The 20,968-nt window shown below is 39.5% G+C and overlaps 1 protein-coding gene across 1 annotated transcript in view; it reads right to left on the bottom strand.

The window, feature by feature from the left end:
* The window catches only part of stk10 (serine/threonine kinase 10), a 56,230-nt gene that overhangs the window by 24,180 nt on the left and 11,082 nt on the right, over positions 1-20,968 (bottom strand). The window contains exons 2-4 of the mRNA NM_001079155.1: positions 18,407-18,571; positions 3,607-3,655; positions 3,016-3,165 (exon numbers count right to left, since the gene is read on the bottom strand). Of these exons, the coding sequence (NP_001072623.1) occupies positions 3,016-3,165; positions 3,607-3,655; positions 18,407-18,571 (364 nt within the window). The remainder of the gene's footprint in view (positions 1-3,015; positions 3,166-3,606; positions 3,656-18,406; positions 18,572-20,968) is intronic.

Genomic DNA, 20,968 nt, shown 5'->3' with positions numbered 1-20,968 from the left:
ACAGTACCTCGTACTTGATCCCAACTAAAATATAACTAATTGGAAGCAAAACAATCCTATTGGGTTTATTCAATGTTTAAATTATTTTTTAGTAGACTAAGGGGCCCATTTACTTACTCACGAACCGGCCGAATGCGTCCAATTGCGTTTTTTTCGTAATGATCGGTATTTGGCGATTTTTTTGGAAAATTATCGCGACTTTTTCGTTGCCATCCGAATGTTGCGTAAAATATGGCGGTTTTTTCGTAGCGTTAAAACTTGCGCGAAAAGTCGCGCCTTTTTCGTAGCCATTCCGAAAGTTGCGCAAAATGTTGCGATTTTTTTCGTAGCGTTCGGATTCATTCAAGCTTCAGTATGGTGACTTTTCTTGGGCCAGGTTGGAGCTGCAGGGTGCCATTGAGTCCTATGGGAGGCTTCAAAAATCATGCTAAGTCTGAAAGTTTCGGCCGCCGCTTACGAGCGCTCAATACGAAAAAGTCGCGAAAAGATACGAGCGAATCGTAATGGCTACGAAAAACTCGAGTTTTTTCGCGAAAATCGTATTGGTAACGAAAAAGTCGCGACAATTTCCGAAAAGTCGTAAAGGCGCCGAAAAAATCGCGAAAAATACGAAAAAGACGCAAAATGTTCGTTTTCCAATCGGATTTTTTCCAATTCGGATTCGAATTCGTGTCTTAGTAAATCAGCCCCTTAAAGTATGGTAATCCAAGCTGTGAAAAGACCCCTTACCCAGAAAACCCTAGGTCCCAAGCATTCTGGGTAACAGGCCCCATACCTGTACTGGGTTTACACGATTCATAGTAAATCCTATATAAATGAGGGGATCAGTTTTCTAGAACTCTTATAAATCACTACTTAACCCTTCCCACCTGAGCCAACTGATCCGCTATCATAGCGTGCACCATTAGATAAGCCTGATTTCTTGTGTTGTTAGATGTGGGGTTTCCTTCTACTTTAAAGTGATACTGACATGAAAAAACTAAATTTAAAAATATTAATGTACATAAAAAGTTACTTATAGGTTGCGTTGATCATTTTTCACTAATAGGGCTGCTTTTGTAAGTAATTGTTACATAAACTTCCTAAACCTGACTGTTCCTTCTCAACCTGTTACTTCTAATGCTAACGGACTCCTGCTGCACAAATATGGCTGCCCCCTAATAGAGGTACATGGGGGATCAGACAGGAAATGTAAAAGCATCGGGAAAATAGGTTTAAGGCAAAATCATAAGGCTCATGCAAAGACAATGTTATGACATATTTAAAAAACAGTTTAATTCCTGGTGTCCGTATCTCTTTAGTGGTTTTTACTGTCAAAATGTGGCTTTTTACATTTGTTAACATTTGTGGATTCAATAATTCCACAAGCGGAAAATTTGATTTTCTTTTATCTACCCATATAAGATTTTCTTTATAAAATAAAGTGCTTCTGTTCCACAGAGAAGCCCAAATTGAATACTTCAAGCACAGAGCATGAAATAGCTAAATTAAACACGGTCAGGAATGAAATATTATTTTAATACTGTGTCTTTTTTGCTGGAGTGCATTTATCCTGTATACAACCATGGAATGGTGTACAGACTAATGACAAGGCAGACAGATCATTGCTCAAGTCTCTATAAAGAATTCTGGCAGAGCGCCAGTCAAACACATTAAAAGCCGCTTTGTTTGCAGCATCTTTCTGCTATATGAAATTATAAAGTGCTAGCATTATAGGATCCCAGTATCTTAATTTAGAATTGGTTAGGTTAAACACAACTAATTAGAGTGGTGGGGCATTCTCACTGCAACTTAAGGGATAATATCAAACAATTAGAGACTTGGCACAATATATAGCTGGATCATTGCATAAGAGAGATTTCTGCACAGCTGAGCTGCTGTAAGAAGTGGTTTAAGTCAGTGAGCACTTCCTCACTGCACTGGTACGTGGGAAATTTCTGAGCTGGGGTTGTATGTTGCCAAGGTGGGGGGTGCTTACTTTAGCACATTAAACCACAATAAAAATCCTGTCACCCCAGTTATATGAAGGCAGGCCAAAAGCAGGTGGGTGAGGCTGGCTAAGAAACAAATATATACTTGTAAGGCCATATTATTTGGGGCGATTAAGGGCAAATTGCAGAAGCAGAGACCAGAATAAAACACATTCACCACAAGTATGATTTGTGATTCCACTGTAGCATACCACAAAGCTCATGCTCTACACATCTGTAGAGTAGAGCTTGAAGAATATACATCTGTATGCTATATTGTGAGAAAGTGGCCTTGTGCCTTTTTACCATTAGTGCTAATTATACCCACTGTTTTTACAGAAGAAAATATAGGAGGGCTATGCTTGTTAATCCTTGAAAAGGTCCATCTTAGCTGGTTTAAAAAGAACCCCAACAATCTCAGATACAAGAACAGTGACGGATGGAGACTAGTTAATCACACCTAAATCACTGCCCCGATCTAAAGGTGGCCATACACGAGGCGATTTCGCTCGTTGTGCGATGAACGATTATATCGACAAACGATCGTATGGCGATCGAGTTCCCATACGATATGCCATCCACGGGCAACGATAATTCGGGAAAGATTTTGTCGCATCATTATCGTAAAATACCTACGATCGTACATCTACGTACGATCGATGTCGTTGCTGGCAATCGTGACATGCGCAGAGAACAATCGTTGAAAGACAAATGTCTGACACTCACACCAACTGGCAGATTTTATCGTTAAACGACCAAAATTTTTAAACCTGGCCGATCGATTTTGGGGACGATAATGTCGGCTCGTTTAGTGGGCCGACGATCGTTCGTACACCACCAACTATACGATAACTTAACGATAGCATCGGATCGTTCGGGAATCGGTCGTTTGTAAGTAAAAAATCGGTCCGTGTATGGCCACCTTAAGTGTATTGAAGATTTTTTTATGTGATTGACAGCCTTCAGGCAAACTTGAGTGGTTTTGTATGTTCCTACCCACTATCACCTGGAGAATATCGACCCAAAAATGAAAAGCAGCTCTTACCGAGCTTGATATCGCCATCCAGTGTTAGCAGCACATTTCCCGCTTTCAGGTCTCTGTGAATCATTTTCATACTGTGGAGGTATGTTAAGCCTTCCAGCATCTGTCTACAGATAGTTCTGATCTCTGGCTCTTTCAGTCCACGATCAAGCTCTGAGGAAAAAAAGAATGACCTGTCATTTAGCAAATACAAATTTAGGAAGTCAGTAAGAATTCACACTGCATGCTGGAGAGATTCCTCATGTTTTGTCAAGCCAACAATTAGTAGCTCCATCGGCAGGCAACATAAAGGAGCACAGTCACCTCCATTCATTTAAATGGTAATCAGGGACACACTCGTCAGTCAGCTCTACAACTGTCACTTGGATGTGGCAGTCAGTGTTTTAATTGCATCAGTGATCACTGTTCAAATAGAGAATGATTCTGAGCATTTTGTTGCCTAATCATGGAGCTGCTAACACTAGGATGACAAAAACTTATATGTGCAAGTGCCCATAACGGCTTACAAAAACTGTGATTGGTATTTACTTGATTCAAATAAAACACTTCATAACAAAGCTGAGGCATGCTTTTCAAAGGTTCCTTCTTACTCACCAAGCATTATTGCATCCACGGCTCCTCCTGGGCAAAACTCAATCATTATCTGGAAAAAATGAAAGGCGTTCAGAACAATGAATTACTATAATCACCCTGAGCAGGTAGGATCAGAAAGCACATGAGAGAAGCTACTGTTTGATAACCTTAATCACTGGGGAGGAAAATTCCTTTTAACATTTTCTCTCTCAGCATATGAACAGCTTGAATAACATACAGAGATTTTTAACATGTTAGCAGATGATCTGCAGTTGGTCTTACACTCGTACTTAACAGTTAGTTAGTGAATGGAAGTTAACACAACCTAACAACTGCTTATTACAGTTTCCAACATAAGAAATATAATAAAGTAAAGAGATAGCACCCAAAAAAAGATCTAGAAGTCCAAGACGCATCTCTGATTTAACTACCCACATTGGTCAATATATAAAGTTTGCAATTAGAAAAAAAAACAAAAAAACACCACCTTGCTAACTGGCAAAAATTGGAGCAGATCAATGATGCTTTGGGGTTCTAGTGAAGTTAATGACACTTTAAATATAATGTAGGTACAGATAAAAATGGATTCTACAAAACTGTAAACAACAGTTGGCTTACAGGTCCTAGGGTCACCACAGACTATTAGCTCTCTTTTTTTTTTCTCAGCTCTGGAATAAAAAACATTCATTGCTATTTTTTTTATTTATTTCTTTACAAAATCCCTGCATTTATTTTAAAGGTAAGAAACTGTTATGCCCAAATAAAGTGTGCAATGCTTCCATATTATACTTTACAGGATGTCTGCATATTCCAGTAGTCAAGACAAGGTGCATTGCCACAGCGTTCCTTCATTCTACAAGCCATGCAATGACTGTAGCAGACCTATAGGATACAACTGCTTCCTTGAGATAAAAGCGTGGGCCTTAGGAGGAAGTTGTGTAATACAGCCACTCCACAAGAGACTTTACCATCTGTGATTTTGTTTTTTAATGCTGAATTTTAAAAGTCTTCTGGGGTAAACAGTATGGTTTGAAAACCGGAGACAAGCTCTATCAGCTGCCTGGCACTAGGTTGAAGTCTGCTGCAGATCTCGACACTTACTACAGGCTTCTAGCACTTTTCTTAGCAGCTGGCTAAGTGGCACTTATGTCTTCCTATAGCAATGGGAGGGGGGAAGGTTTTCAAGAGTTAGGAATGCCACCAATTTCAGATTTCCCCTCAGAGAAATAATTACTGTACCATGCCCCATGGCAGTGTTAGTTATAGGTAGTAATGGAAAGCTCCCCATGATATTTCAGATAGAATCGTGATTTAAAGGAACAGTTCAGAGTGAAACTGGGTAAAATAGATAGACTGTGCAAAATGAATAATGGTAATACAGTAAGTTAGGCAAAAATGTAATCTATAAAGGCTGGAGTGGGCAGATGTCATAATAGCCAGAACTATACTTCCTCATGGAACATAACTGATTGTGAGAAGACAGGTCAGATTCAAAAGCAAACTAGCATGTTTCGTGGCTAGCATGCCACTTCCTCAGAAGCAGCAGCTTCTGAGGAAGTGGCATGCTAGCCACAAAACGCGTCAAGCTGTATGTGTGAGGACGCTCTTCTATGCCTTTTATGTTTTTAATGGAATGGAAATACTTGTTTTTATTAAATTTGCTGCCTGGCGCTCCGCTTCTATTCCTACTTCCTTCTTTGAATTTTGGCCCTGTCGGGGGCTATTGGGAAGCGTCGTAGCACCGTGGAGCGGTAGTTGACCTTTAAGGTAACTTAGTATGTTTCATAATGGCCAATTCTAAGCAACTTTTCAATTGTTTTTAACAAATAATAAATAATGAAGACCAGTTGCAAACTGTCTTAGAAAATTACTCTCTACATTATACTCAAAATTGACTCAAATGTAAACAATCCCTTTAAAACCAAAGGGGAAGAGGTGCTGAACTGTGCAGATATTATCGGAGAATGGATCTGATAGTATCACTACATTCTGAACTCAGAGCCCCAATCTCCTGGCTAGGTTTCCTGAGTATCTCTACTGGATCTGACTCTAATGGGTGTGTCCGAGATGGAGCGAGGAAACGGGGAAAGCTTCCTTATTTTTGTGGCAAAAAATACGCCACTATGTGTTTTAGTGGTTCATTTTGTTTTCTGTAGTCTACATTAAATATTTAACAATTAAATATATTGTTAAAGGTGGCAATTACCCCTCTCATTACTAGAAATACTCTTAAAGGAGAAGGAAAGGTGAAAATCACTGGGGGTGCCAAATGTTAGCTTTTACACCAGCCCAGGGTAGCTGCGAGTGTTTCCTCTCCCTTCTGTCTTCTGAATCCTGGGGCCAGGGCATTTGCTATAAAGTGAAAGAGACAACTTTTTTGTTAATGTTCAGCTTTCTCACTCTACTGCGCAAGCGCACAAAGGCACAAGACAATACATTTAATATGTAGACTACATCCACATCTTAACGTATCCAGTAGAGATACTCAGGCAACCTAGCTGGGATATGGGAGCTCTGAGATCAGAATGTAGTGATCCTATTAGATCAATTCTCCGATAATATCTGCACAGTTCAGCTCTTCTTCCCCTTTCGTTTTAAAGGGACTGCTTACCTTTGAGTCAACTTTAAGTATGATGTAGGGACTAGTTTCTCCTTTAAACAACTTTTTCTCATGTAAATCATATTTTCAGTTCACAATCAGGGAAAAAAGTATTGTTGTTGAGTAATATGCCTAGTTGTCGGTATATTACGTAAGTGATAACTGCAGTCCTGCAGGTCCAATGCTCTTTTCAAAGCTTGGAATGTAGCGGTGCTACTAACACTAGTAGGCATGGCCTACTAGGAATGATTTTAGCTGCCGATTCAGGTCCTTTAGAATGATTCGGCAGCTTATCTGCATGTTTATGGGCACTCTCAATTGGCCACACATCAATCGGCCAATTGGCAAATATGATTTATATAAGGAAGACTGATATTTAAGTGTACATTTAGTAAAGGTGAACATCCGCTTTAAAAAAACATAAATCAAGGACTTTAAACTCGTCACAGCTGCTCCCCATCTTGGAAATTGACTGTGACACTCACGTGCTCAGTGTCCTCTGGGCAGCTCTTGGAAAGCTTAGGCTGATGCCACATGGCGTTTTTACGCTGCGTTTTTTCTCAGCCTAATAACACCGCACAAGCCACACAGCCCCTGACTGGCGTTTTTCAGCCTAGTACTGGTGATGTAGCAAATCCCGTTTCCATGGTGCCAATAGTGCAAAATAGTAAAAAACGCTGCGTATTTCAGCTAGGTCTGGCAGCTGCCTTTGTGTATACATAGGAATAGCTTGCTGTGCAAATACTGGCGTATTTCAGCCAACGCTTGAAAAATCCACGCTAAGGCGTTTTCTAGCGTATTTACGCATTGTGTGGTTTGCCTCGAGTCTTTTCAAGTTATTTCTATGGATGATGATATCGGGCGTTTCTCAGCCGCTGAGAGAATTAGAAAATACGCAGCGTAAAAACGCCATGTGTGGCATCAGCCTTAGGGGTTGTCACAAATTATCAAGCAGAATATGAGGCTGGCCTGTAATATAAGCTAATGCTATAGGACTGGTTATTAAATTCTGATGCTAACTGCACTGGTTTCTGAGCTGCCATGCAGTAATTATGTGTGTTAATTACTAATCAGCCTTATATTGTGACTTTTATATTTATACATATATACACAGTATATTTTGAGTGGGCCCCTAAGCTCAGGTAAGTGACAGCAGCACAGAGCATGTGTAGGGAATCCGCAGAAAAGAAGATGGGGAGCTACTGGGGCATCTTTGGAGGCACAGATCTTCCCTGCTAAAGGCCTGTTGTTGCCTTGGTTTGGTACAGAAGCCCAAAACATAATGTGCAGCATTTCTACCCTACTTCTTTAGTTAGGCTTTGTTCTTCTTTAATAAGTGGAGAATAAACATCACTCCTCATATGGATAAATCCATACCAGTTGCTTATGGACAAATATGCACTGATCTCTGGAAAGATCTTTGTGGCTATATAGTGCTTTCTACACCATTCTATCGCAGGAAAAGCTGTCGGGGCACATAGCCGCAAATCTCTACGGCTGCTTTTACTCTAAAGTTCAGTCTGTGCTAGAACAAAGCCCAGATAATAGATCTAATAATTGTAGCGTTTAAGCACAGGGGTTACACGATTAACACAACAAAGCCATGAGTAAGTATGTAGCTAAGTCTTGGCATACAGCAGTTGCAGGACACAAAGCATGTATTCTGCTCCTCAAAAGTATAAGGCTTTGGCAAATCGGCTATCTATCTTGAAGGAATGATATGTGTATGGTATGCAAGGCATTCACAGAATATTGGAAAGAGCTGCTTGAATAACTTCATAGCTGCAGAACTGCTGATGGATAACTCAGAACAACAGAAATAAGATGCATAACAGGCTTAATAGCTACAACTCCCCAGTGTTGATCTGCATTTGATTAGTCTACTTGGCCTCAAAAACAGAGAACTCAAAATGAAATGCAACAAAACCAGTTGCCAACTGTAAGCCTCGCCCCACGTTAGGCTATTTCTGACATTGGGCAATGCTATATTAGCTTGGTATCAAACGTACACAAGCTTGAGAATCTACAGTACCCTAGACATGTATACAACTAGTTTAGTTTAGTTACTGATCTTACATACTGCTAATATCACACGTGATGCGGCATAGGCAATAATAATCACATATTATCCCAAAGATTTCCAGCAATTGATTCATTAAGTGCTGTTTTGCAATCCTGCCAGTTCCAAGCCTTGGTACCAATCCATGTCTCCCACAAACACTGCTTACGGCAGATGGGGAGAAGCTATTATTAAAGAGGGCAGAGACTATCAACTTTTAGTTAGATTTTACCTAACATACATGATTTTTAAACAGACATTGGTTCTAGTTACATACAGCAGTGTAGGTCTGTATATCAGCAGCACAAGCCTATGGCATGTATAATACCACAGACACACCCAGCAGCTGTGTGCTCAGAAGACAACACAAAAGCGCACAAGAGAAATAAAAAGACAAAATGTAAAGATTTAAATTGTTCGATAATGAAAAGTTCATATTTTAATGCATACCATATGTGGCCTGCAGTAATGTGAATTCCAAAGGTGATATTCAGCATAGTTATTTGAAAAAAAAAAAAAAAAAAAATCTATGTGCAAACCAGATTTGACTGCAATTGGCTCAGATCTTTGGCAGCCGTTGCTAGTGATAGCAAGTGATAGCTTTGGCAAGTGGCACCCAGACAAACAGGAAGCATGAATCTTCCATGCCCCCATTCCACACATTCTCCATGGAGAATGCCATAGAGCAAACAGGTTCAAGGAATGTAAGAGAAATCAATGCCTGTTCCATGCTAAATGGCACAGATTCCCAATGGATGTTCTGCTTAGGTTAATCAGAACCATCGAATTCTCATGATGATACATTGAGCAGGCAATAAAACAGTGATTTTCATCATATGATATCTAATGTATGAACAAGCCATCAAGATTAGGAGGGCTCGTTTACTACCTGGGATGGCCATGTTTTTTGCCCACAGTACACATGCCCCTCTTTTTTTTGCACTTCTGCTGTGCATATAGTGTTGGGGCCTTCTGTGCCATTTCAAGTTGGAAGTCACCATGCCATTTAATGCCGAAAGTCACTGTGCTCTGCTTAATGCTGTGGGTCACCGCCCTGGTTCTGCTAGTGCATTACAATGGGATCTGCCTTTCTTCCACTGTCACCCCAGTATGGGATCTGTCTTTGTGCTGCTGCTATATAATTCATTTGTATTGGTAGTGTATGGAAAATGGAGAGTCCCAATTTCTAACCTGTAAATGCAACCCCTTTGTCTATTATTTCTTCTGGCTAAAATTTGAAACATTCATTTCTATCTGTGGCACTACCAAATTTGAATGTTATATGTCAAACCTTAGCACCCATGCTGCGCCAGAAGTAAGTAGAAATATATATAGGATCTGTGGCTGTGAGATTGTTTTTTGTGTAACAGCGAGCATTAAAGTTAATATCGTATGAGCCCCTTGAGAAATAGCACACGCTTCCTTGCTATGTCCAGAGAATTTTTGCAATTCCACCAAGGGATGCAGTTACTCTAATAGAATGAAAAGCAGATATTCTATATCTCCATATACATATTGTAACCCTATATATGCTGTACAGGAATGCGTTGCTGAATTACAGGATGGGAAGGAGCATAGCTCTATAAATACAACAGCAATTGGGCAATTAGATGTTAATTATATCATAGTTGGCAGAGTTCCCCGCTATTTGTAAAGGTTTGGCAGTTATCTGCATGCCAAGGATGGGTCACACAGCGTGACAGAGATAAATTATGCTGCCGTAAATATAAAGTACCCAGAACAACTTGAAATATTGTTTCTAATGTTCAAGTAAAAAAATCTTGCGTCAACTGATTTCTGATTCAAATGGAATGAACACCTTATCATTTAGAATGCTGCAGATATTCTAGGAATTTTCAACTGGTCTTTGTTTTTGCTGATTTTAATTTTTCTTAAATAAATTCTTTATTTATTAAATTAAAGTTGAACACAAAAAAAAAATAAGAGGGAAAAAGACGAAACCAAGGGTGGAATAGAAAAGTAAGGGAATGTGGTAGTGAGTGTTGTATCTCTGTTTTGAAACCCTTCTCAATCTACTGCATGCAGTACCTACTGGTATTTTCCAAGGAGGCACCAGAATAATCATGCAATCATCAAGAAGCAGGGAGGCCAAGTAGGGCTCTGCAGCAGTGAAGACAAACATGTGGTAGGTTTTCCAGGTTAAATTTTGGCCATTTGATTTGGAGAAAAGTAAAGGGGCATCACTACAGGCTATTGAGAAGCGTTTGGCAGTGGCAGCATGGAGGAGAAAAAGGGTCACACAGCTGAAACCTAAGGCCTATTGCACATGGAATGTAAGCACCCAATGCAGCCTGCTGTGTTGTTAAATGGAATCCATCAGTTACTTCTACCAACAGGCCAATTTCATTTAAAGGGGACATACTGTGTAAAAAAACAAAAAATGTGGCAGTGCATTATACTGCTCTAAACATAGAAGGAATGTGCTGAGAAATATTGTGTTTAGGGCTGATTTATTGAAAATGTCTCCAAAAACCCTACTAGTCCCACCTATCTGTCCCTCTGCTGGATGCTTTCCCAGGCTGTGCAGGTGAGCGAGCCGCAGACAGGCTGACCTGATAGGGAATGGAAGCCTTTCTTTGCTTGTGTGACTGCAAGGCTGTGGCTACCCTCATCCTACTGTGCTTCTGGGACTGTTAGGACATGCCCACCCCTCATTTGAAACAGACATGGATCATAGCAGAAACTTTAGGCTAGTAGTGCCACACAGGGCAGATTCTTGGCCTGTAGAAAAACACAGGCCGACGACCCAGGCAGATACAATGCTGCAGGCACAGTAGAACCAGTGTAGACCAGCGTGTGGCACTAGCTACATGGAGTGAACATTTAGGCTCTGCACCATCATATGCCCCATGTACCACAGGCCTTAAAGAAAGGTAGGGGAAAATGGTACAAGAGCCCACCATAATGACAGAACTGAAACAGCCATATGTTTTGCGAGGCTTAAATCTAAACCATCAGCACAATACAAATGGAAGTGTTTGAAATGTTCTGATTTGCCTGACATTCAAGAAACACTCAAAAATGTATGAAGTCAGAGCAAATCCTTGCTGAAGCAAACATGAAACCAAGATGGAATGTAAACAATGAATTATATGCCTGGCAATACATTGCAACCATGATTACCTAATCAGAGTCAGATTAAGCTGCTAACATTAGTTCTCTCTTGTTATGCCACAGCCTTTGGGATACTGAAGCACACACACAGGAACAGGCTTCTCTTCTCACTTATGGGTATATAGGCAGTTGGCCCATAATTATTGGAACTTAGATTTCTTCAAGTTACTGATCTCATGACCAGATACAGGGACCACAGTAATACCTTCTGGAGCACCAGAGGAAACCGTGTTTGCTGTGTCGCCCATTAACGTTACCAAGGTTTTTATTCATATTTTTTTGAGAGGCTATAGTAAGGTTTCATCTGAAATCTTAACTATTCTCCCTTAACAATGAAACCAGAAAGTTTCTGAGAGAGAAGAAAGAAAGATCTGTGAAACAGTGACCTTATTGCAACATGGCCGGGTCAGTACATGGAATGAACTCTGGGCAGAGGCACTGTGCTAATACTTTGTTTGATTAGCCTAATCTCACAGAGCTATGGCAATGTCCGGTGAGACGCTGCTTGAAAAAGCTTGAATGTATTGTTTAATGTACAGGCAAGAAAAATGCAGGCAGAGAAGCAATGTGAACATTCTCCATTTACAAAGACAGCATGCAAACCCTGTAAAAATATTTGTTTTGCAGTGTGGGAGTCATAAGGCATTGTGCAAGTATCAGTAAGGGCAATGACATATGGGGCTACTTGTCATGGCTACAAAATAGACAATACTGATGTTTCAGCAGAGACAGTTCTCAGTATTATCTATGGCATTTTGTAGCCACTACAAGAAGCTGGCTACAACTAGCACTGTGTATTATAGCCCTTAGGGAGAAGACAGACAGGGCGATTAGATGTAAAAAAAAAAAAAACAGCCATGGCAACTAATCACCACCACAAATGCAACTTCTTGTATATTTATGAATGGAGGTTAGTCACCGCGATCAGTTGCTGCGACTGGGGTTTTTCAGAATCACAGCGACTAATTGTCCCGTCTGTCTTCGCCCTAACAGTGAGAGAGCATGTGCAAGAGATACTGAATTGGCACACTTTCTAATGCTAATATACAAATATATTACGTTAAACCTGTTTAACTGGAGGCCTGTCGACCATAAGTGGTCTCAGAGATTTTTTATGGCCCCTGACCTCTTTGCAGGATAATATTTTCTTATAATTTGGCCCTCAAATGTGTCAGCATCACTTTAAGAATGAATTTCTTGTTTTTGCAAGCAGGCTACTAATATTCTGGTATAGTGAGTTTCAGTATTCCTGTCCTCTAATTCGTAAAGGCCCTTTCTGTGGGAGTCTAGTCTGAATATTTTGGTTACAGCACACAATGCACCCTTTCAGCTGGTTCATTCTTTCAGGGGCAGCTTGTGACATTTGTATAAATTCTAACTTTGTATCTACTGGACTAGTTCTAGAGTTTGCAAATAAAAATAGGTACGATACAATACTAAGGATGAACACAGCAGGTTCTAGAAACAAAGCAATGAGGGAATGGTCGAGAGAATGAAATGGCACAACACGGTTATTTTAAGTTCACTTATCGATAACATCCGATATATTGAGAGTAAAGTAATTCACTGCATTCTGCCACTTCAAAAGGTCGCACCTTGACAGCAAAACAAACAGCAGTACATCACACCCTTTAACAAACAGATTAAGCCATGCATGACGTGAGATACACGTCAGGTGAGGGAAGGTGACTAGAAGCAGCTATTTAGTGCACAGTAAAGGTGCAGCAAGTAAACAGAAACTATGTATCATAAAACCCATAGGAAGTTTGCAAATATGAGACTTCTATGCAGCGTCTATGCTTTTTGTGAATTCAGAGTTCAAATCCTCCCTCTGTTGAGGCATATGACAATAATAACATCAAATTGGTCTTCATCTTTTATGTGTAGTTCTTTAATTATTTCAATAATTGTTTAGCAACTCTCCAGTTAAGCCATAAGCGCTATCTGGCTGCTAGGGTCCAAATTACCATAGCAACCAGGTAGTGGCTTGCATGAGAGGCTGGTATATGAATAGGAGAGGGACTGAAAAGAAAAGAGTAATAAAGTAACAATAAAAATAAAACTGTAGCCTCACAGAGCAACTGTTTGGTGATGGGACAGTGACCCCCATTTAAAAGCTACAAAGACTTAGAAGAAAAAGGCTAATAATTCAAAAACTATAAGAAATAAATAATGAAGACCAAATGAAAAGTTGCTTAGAAATGACCATTCTATAACATACTAAAAGTTAAATTAAAGGTGAACCACCCCTTTAATTCATTCAGGACATGAATGAGGGAATCAGGGTAATGAGGGAATCAAATATTAAAATAGCGGCTTTTATTTGAAGCTTTATTTGTACATGTGCCTTCTGCACGGTTTCCCACTTGTCAATCTCCCTAGTAGTTACAGTCCTGTCTAGGCTGGTGACTACCCTATGGCAATACCTAGCAAATGCCCAGATCAGAATATACATACGTGTGCTTGGAATCTAGAACACTACAAAAGTGCATAGCATAGGACACATGAAATGACCAGGGCCAAACAACCAAAGGGAAACACAGTAGGCAGTGGGCATACCTTTAGTTGCAGAGTGCAACTTACATCTACTTAAAAATGATAAACAATAAATAAACCCAATAGGGACTAATTATATCTGATCTGGGATCAAATACAAGGTTTTTTTTATTATCACAAAGAAAAAGAGAATCATTTAAAAAAAAAAAAAAAATTAATTAAAATGGAGTCAATGAGAGACTGCCTTCCCATAATTCAGAGATTTCTAGATATGGGTTTCTGGATAACTGTAATTCCTTCTTTTTATAATACACAACAGAACATTGCCAAAAAGGAAATCGGTGTTATCACATTGAGCAGGCCAGAACACCTCTATGGTGTAATATTCCTCACAGTGAGAAACAGAGCAGCACTGCATTACTTTAGACGATGCAGCTCATTTGTACCTGCAGAACAGAGTGAAACTACACTACTTACATTAAGACATATAAGGGTTTATTCACTAAAGTGCGATAACGCTTATCGCATGCTTTTTTGCATGATTCGCCAAAGTATTATCGCGTGCGTTAAATAGCGTGTAACCGAATGCGTTAATTTTAACGCATTGCGTTAATTCTTGCGCAGAAATAATACTAATGCATGATTCACAAACACTTAGATGCGCTAAATACCGCATTAGTCTATGCGAAAATTAACACCTAATAGGGGCAGGTGGTAATTATAGAAAAGTACACTTCATGAGCATTTGGCAACACAATATGGACTTTGCAGTGGGATTTATTCAAGTCTGTGTTGGCCCTAGAGTGATGTAGCCTCCAGTTTGCAGGGAAATGGTCATTTTTAAAAAAAAAAGTAGCTTTACGAACATAATGGTGTGTATGGCTAATATGGCATGCGCGTGATAAGTAGCGCACGTGCATTAATTAGCGCGTGCGAAAAGTAGCGCGCTGCGTTAATTAGCGCGCATTGCATCAAATACCGCACGAAAATAGTCTTTGCAACTTAAATAACGCAAACAGCATTGCGTCTAAATTAACACAAATATCCTTTTAGTGAATTGTGTGTTAAGACACAATAACATTTTTAACGCATGCGATAAAAAGCGCACGTTTTAACGCACCTTAGTGAATCAACCCTATATTGTTTATGAATGCAACAGATTTCTTTTCATTATAATGCCATTCCATATTTTTCTGAACTATGGCTGCCCGAGAATCGAGGTTTTAACTGCGGCTTTTATTTACAGGGCTGATTTAACAACACAATGATCAAAACAATGGAAAACATTGCTTTCTCCTACTTGCACACATGTTTTGTTCCAGCATTCCCACATGTTATTAATCAATAAAATATATGCCACAGCAAGGAGAGAGAGTGCAACACACAAGAAAAAAGAGAAATCGGATAGTTCAGGATTCACAGACAATAACTAACTTCTTACTCATAAGGACAGTAAAAGGATAATTTACAGATTTTGACAAGAAACAATTATATTGTAATACTGAGATACTGTTGTAAAGCTTGAGTTGTATCCTGCACCTAAATAAGTCACTGGCAAAGAGATAAGCACTGGTTACAGTAACTTTTCTTGCAGAAGTTCTAGTATATTAAGGGAAAAACAATACTGTAGAAGACTAGGAGATTAGTCGCTTGCGACAAATCTCCCTTTTCGCGGGCGACTAATCTCCCTGATATGCCATCCCATCGGCTTGAATGTAAATCGTCGGTGGGATGGCATATGCGGCACAGCAATTTCCGAAAATCGTGGTAGTTGCCTTGAGAGGAAACTTTCGCGATTTCGGGAAATCGCAGCGCCGCATATGCCATCCCACCGGCGATTTACATTCAGGGAGATTAGTTGCCTGCGAAAAGGGAGATTTGTTGCGGTCGACTAATTTCCCTGTCTGCCACGTTATGTGTTTGCTTCAGTAAGACTACTATGGTTTATATAAATGAACTGCTGTGTAGTTACAGGGGCAGCCATTCAAGCTGCAAATAAGGAGAAAGGTACAGGTTACATAGCAGATAAGCTCTGAAGAATACAGTGGTGTTATCTGCTGTGTAACCTGTGCCATTTAGCCCTATTTCAACTTCAATGGCTACACAGCAGTCTATTTGTATAAACTATAGTAGGGTTTCTAAAGCAAGCACACAACTTTTACTAGTGCAGGGCAAAAGTACATTACTTTAATACACTTTCATTTTTTGGTGTAACTGTTCCTTTAATCCTTCCTCCTATATTCCCAGCCACCTGCAAAGATCAATAACAATGAAGAGTGGCGTGTAAAGACTGACTGGATAAGGAAATTATGTATTTAATGACATAATCTGAAATACCTTTTCCAGCTATGACACACACGTTTATCACTAAAAAAAAGCTGTAGAGCTGGGTAATTAATATTTTGTTGAATGAAAACACTTAATGAGTCAGCACGCATGACAAAGTAAACACTCTGTAGTTAGGCACATCTGTCAGACACTGCGTAGCTATTTGTTTTTTTTCAACGAAATGCTGTGGTAACAAGAGATCAAATCCACGTGTGTGTATGTATGTATGCATGTATGTAGGATTCACAGCACTGCACAATCTTACAATGTACAAAAGTACACACAGGTAGGTCACACTATAATAAATACAATTAATAATTATAAATACACAGAGATTAAGTGCCGTGTGGTATAAGACACAGTAGGAAGTAGGTCTCTGTCTTGTTACAATTAAGTGAGTGGATAACATACAGGCACAAATTGGAGGGTAAAAGAGTACAAGCTTTGGAGGTTGGCCCTTAAGTGCAGAACTAGGCAAAATTGTGGGATGCAAAGATTTTTTTTTTTTTTTTTAAATATTCACAAAACCTGGTCTGAGACATAACGTTAAGTAGCCATACAGTGGTTGATCCTCTAAGACTTCTTCTATTGTATCGTTCAGGTGATAGGAACCACGGCTTCTCCTCTTAACTTCCTCATCTGCAGATGCTTCATACATTCCCAACATGGTACACTGATGACAATTTTTAAACAAGCCTGATTATCTGCAATCCAAAAGGATCACAGGGCAGTCTGTCGAAATAGCTCCCTGATATATATGGCCAGCTGGCCATACACACACTGATATCATACAAAACAAGGTTTCACATGATAGTTGGTGCGTGTATGGTGGTCTGATGAGGCCACCATTATCAGAAAAGCCTTGGATTTTGTTTGTCTCGTTTAACGGGTGGGACAGAAAATTTGGATCAGGTGCCTTTGAAGGCTCCCAAGCGTCAGCAAGCGTTTAGGGATGAATTGTCAGATTGAGGTAGAATTCTTATTGTTTCAACCTCCGTATGTGACGATTCAGCCCTGAACGTTAGTGGAGGGTATGTGAAATCTTTCCTTGTAAGATCGTAATTGTAAATGTATGGCCACCTTTAGGCTAACGTCATACAAATATCATTGACGAACCAATTAAAATAACAGACCACTGCCTGATAGGGCAAAATAAGTTTAAAGGGGTGGTTCATCTTCAGGCTAACTTTTAATTTGTTACAGAATGGCCGGTTCAACTGTTCTACATTTCTTTTAGTTTTTGAATTATTTGCCTTCCTCTTTAGACTCGTTCCAGGTTTCAAATGGCGGTCACTGACCCCAGCAGCAAAATAAACTAATGATCTGTGAGGCTACAATTGTATTATTATTTTTATGTTTTATTACATAATTTATGTTTCATTACTAATCAGTCTATCTTCTGTTCATATTCCAGTGTCTCATTAAAACCTGTGCCTGGTTGCTAGATTAAATTTGACTCTAGAAAATAGATAGCAGCTGAAATTACAAAAAGGAGAGAACTGCTGAAAAAATGAAGCACAATAGCACTCTCTACATGTCATACTAAAAGTTAATTTAAAGGTGAACAAACCCTTTAACATGAAACATCAGCTTGTGAATTCATTCTTGCTGTAACCGAGATCCTAGCCTTAGGATCATTAGGTACATTAACCCAATTCTTGTGTCTGACACCTACATTTGATTTGGGCCTTGTCCAAAAATAGTTTAGGGAATATTTCATGGGGCCAAATTACAGATAAATATGATTAATTGGATGTAATCCACAATGTCTGCCTTTATGTCTCTTGCGCTGTTCCCTAACAAGTTATAATGACTAAAATCTTTACTCTTTGCAGAAGAAGAGATTATATCTCTAGTCAAGTATTATCCAAACTATGGGGCTGGGGCAATGCAGGGGTGGAAAGCTAAAAACTTAAGGGCGAGGTGCTTATTTACCATTTAGTATAATATCTCCCTGAACTGTACAGTGACTAATGAGCATGTTTTATATTAGATTAAAAGAAGCCTGATAATGATAAAAGTTCATTGTGGGGAAGATACATTGTGCGGCATGCTACACTGGTGTCCCAGTTTGGGAGGTGGCGCTTTTTCCCAGCAGTAACTCTCTTTGATGTGTACTGTAATGTGCACTTCTAGTATTCCCCTGGTAGGGAAAGTGCATGCAAACATCTTGTTACAGTTACAATAATAAACAGGCTTCTTACCCAAAGTTTCCCCTCCCAATAGTAGGAGCCAAGCAACTTGACTATAAAGTGGTGGTTGCAGGTGGCCAAAATTTCAATTTCCACCATGTAGTCCTCCAGCTCCTCTTCATTCTTGGTCTCAATGACTTTGGCAGCTGCTAAAATGCCAGTTTCCTTGTTCTTGGCCTAGAAAATAAAATAGAAATTAGTAAACGTACACCAAGTAATATGCCCAACAACAGAGATAAACTATATCTGCTTATAGGAATGTCAGGATTATTCCCAACAGCTAGGCAGCACCAATGGTGAAATGTGTCTTGGTTTCATATAAAACAATGTTGCAACACTCTGATAACAGACTGCCCAACTGGTTAACTGTGGCCTTAGAACAAACCTCTGAGCAGTGAAGTTTTAGACTGCATCAAACTTTTCTCTAACTGGCACTTTGTTTAATGTTCAATTAATATTGAGAATAAACTGTGTAGGCAACATTAATACACTGTGAAATGTAAATTTTGTGATTTTGTATACTTATATATCACTTGTGATGTCAGCAATCTCTTATAAACACCCTGATGTGTATCTTAGTTGTAAAGAGTCATAAGTGTGAATTTATACGTTGTCTACCTGTGAATGGAGCAGTGATCTGTAAGAATTACTAAGACTATTTTTACATACATAAAGTTTCAGTTCCCAAGCCACCCATCAGGGTGTGCATGTATTAGAAGAGTAAACATAGAAAGAAATTTCTAAAAGCATATTGCAACCAAATGAGCTTACAGTCTAATGCAGCTTCTCTTTTGCTAAATGGCAAGGCACAAAAAATAAATGTGGAGACTTATGTGATACATAGTTTTATATAAACATGAATTAGCTTTGTTTAACTACAACTTCCAGCAGCCTTGTCAAGACAATGAGCTGCAGTTTAGCAAACTGTAGTCACAAATTTCATATGTCCAACATATGTGAATGGTCCTTTACTAGTTATATTACTTTCGGGAATCTATCAGCAAATTAAATCTTTCTGCTACCGAGTATACGGAACTGTCTGCATGCATATGAAGGGGTAGCTCACTTTCATAAATGTACTGTTTTAAAGAGTATATCATGTTTTCTGAAAGCATCCAGAATAACTAACAATGCAATATATATAAAGACACACAAAAGGCACGTACATTTTTTAAAAATATACACACAACAAGATTTTGCGGCATTTTTAGTAATAATATAGTAGCCTTTTTAATTGTGTTCAGGTACTGAGGCATAATTAGAGGAAGCTTGTCTTAAAATAACATTTAGTACGTAAACACTGATATTCTTATATAATAGCCCTTCTTTTTCTAGGTGCACAAGTCTGTTCACCAGTGAAAATAAAGGATTAGTGAATACACTGAAGCGGAGGTTCAAGGTATTACTTAACCCTCATTTATCTAAAGAAGGTGGCAAATTAATATTGAGGCAAAACTAATAAGCTTATGTTATCTGCTATGTAACCTGTGCCTTTTCTCCTTTTTCCAGCTTGAATAGCTGCCACCTGTGGCTACACAGCAGCTTATTATATAAACTATAGTAATAATAAAATGTAATGTACTGTTACCTTAAACTGGTAAAAGCTATGTGTTTCCTTTAGAAATCCTAAGGTAACAGTACATTACATTTTATTATTTGTGTATTTTGGGTATTATGTATTTGGTGTTACTGTTCCTTTAGTTAAAGGTAAACATCCTCTTAATGTCTCACACTCTAGCCTGAGATTTAAAAGCTCTTGCATTCCAGTACACAGTGGCCCAAACAGCCCTCCACCAGCCCAATAAGGGCTCTGGCACACGGGGAGATTAGTCAAATCTCCCTGTTCGCGGGCGACTAATCTCCCCGGATTGCCATCCCACCGGCGAAAATGTAAGTCGCCGGTGGGATGGCACACGCTGTGCAGGCGATTTCGGCAAATCGCCGAAAATGCCTCGCAAAGCAACTTCGGCGATTTGCCGAAATCGCCTGCGCAGCGTGTGCCATCCCACCGGCAACTTACATTTTCGCTGGTGGGATGGTAGTTCGGGGAGATTAGTCGCCCGTGACAAGGGAGATTTGTCGCGGGCGACTAATCTCCCCGTGTGCCAGAGCCCTAAATAGTGACTGTGAGGGGAATCTTACAACAGCCCCTCTGGTGTTTGCCAGAATCTACAGATTGCCAGTCCATTCCTGTGTCCAAGAAATATTACTCTTCAGATTAGGTGCATCAAAGAAGAAAAACAGGATTTATTATGAATGGAGGAAAAAAGCCTTGTCAGGGTGGGTGCACCATTCCTAATGTATACAAGTACAAAAAGAAATTGAAACCACTGCTACATAACCTTTTAGTAGATAAGGACACTGATCTACTTAAACAAGGAATAAACCCAGATTAAATGCATTCTCCCCAGCCTGAAGAAAGGCATACCATGCAGTATCACATATACTGGCAGCATTTCCCAACTCAGTGGCAATGATAGTAAACTGAGCATTGAAATAAAAGGCAGACTGGGGATTGTCAACATCATAAGTCACTTTGGTCAATAAGTGCATCATCATATGCTCCATTGATAT

Source organism: Xenopus tropicalis, chromosome 3, assembly GCF_000004195.4.
Source record: "Xenopus tropicalis strain Nigerian chromosome 3, UCB_Xtro_10.0, whole genome shotgun sequence".
Classification (NCBI taxonomy): Eukaryota; Metazoa; Chordata; class Amphibia; order Anura; family Pipidae; genus Xenopus; species Xenopus tropicalis.
The sequence above is the reverse complement of the archived record's forward strand: the minus strand, read 5'-3'. Positions and strand labels throughout refer to the sequence as shown.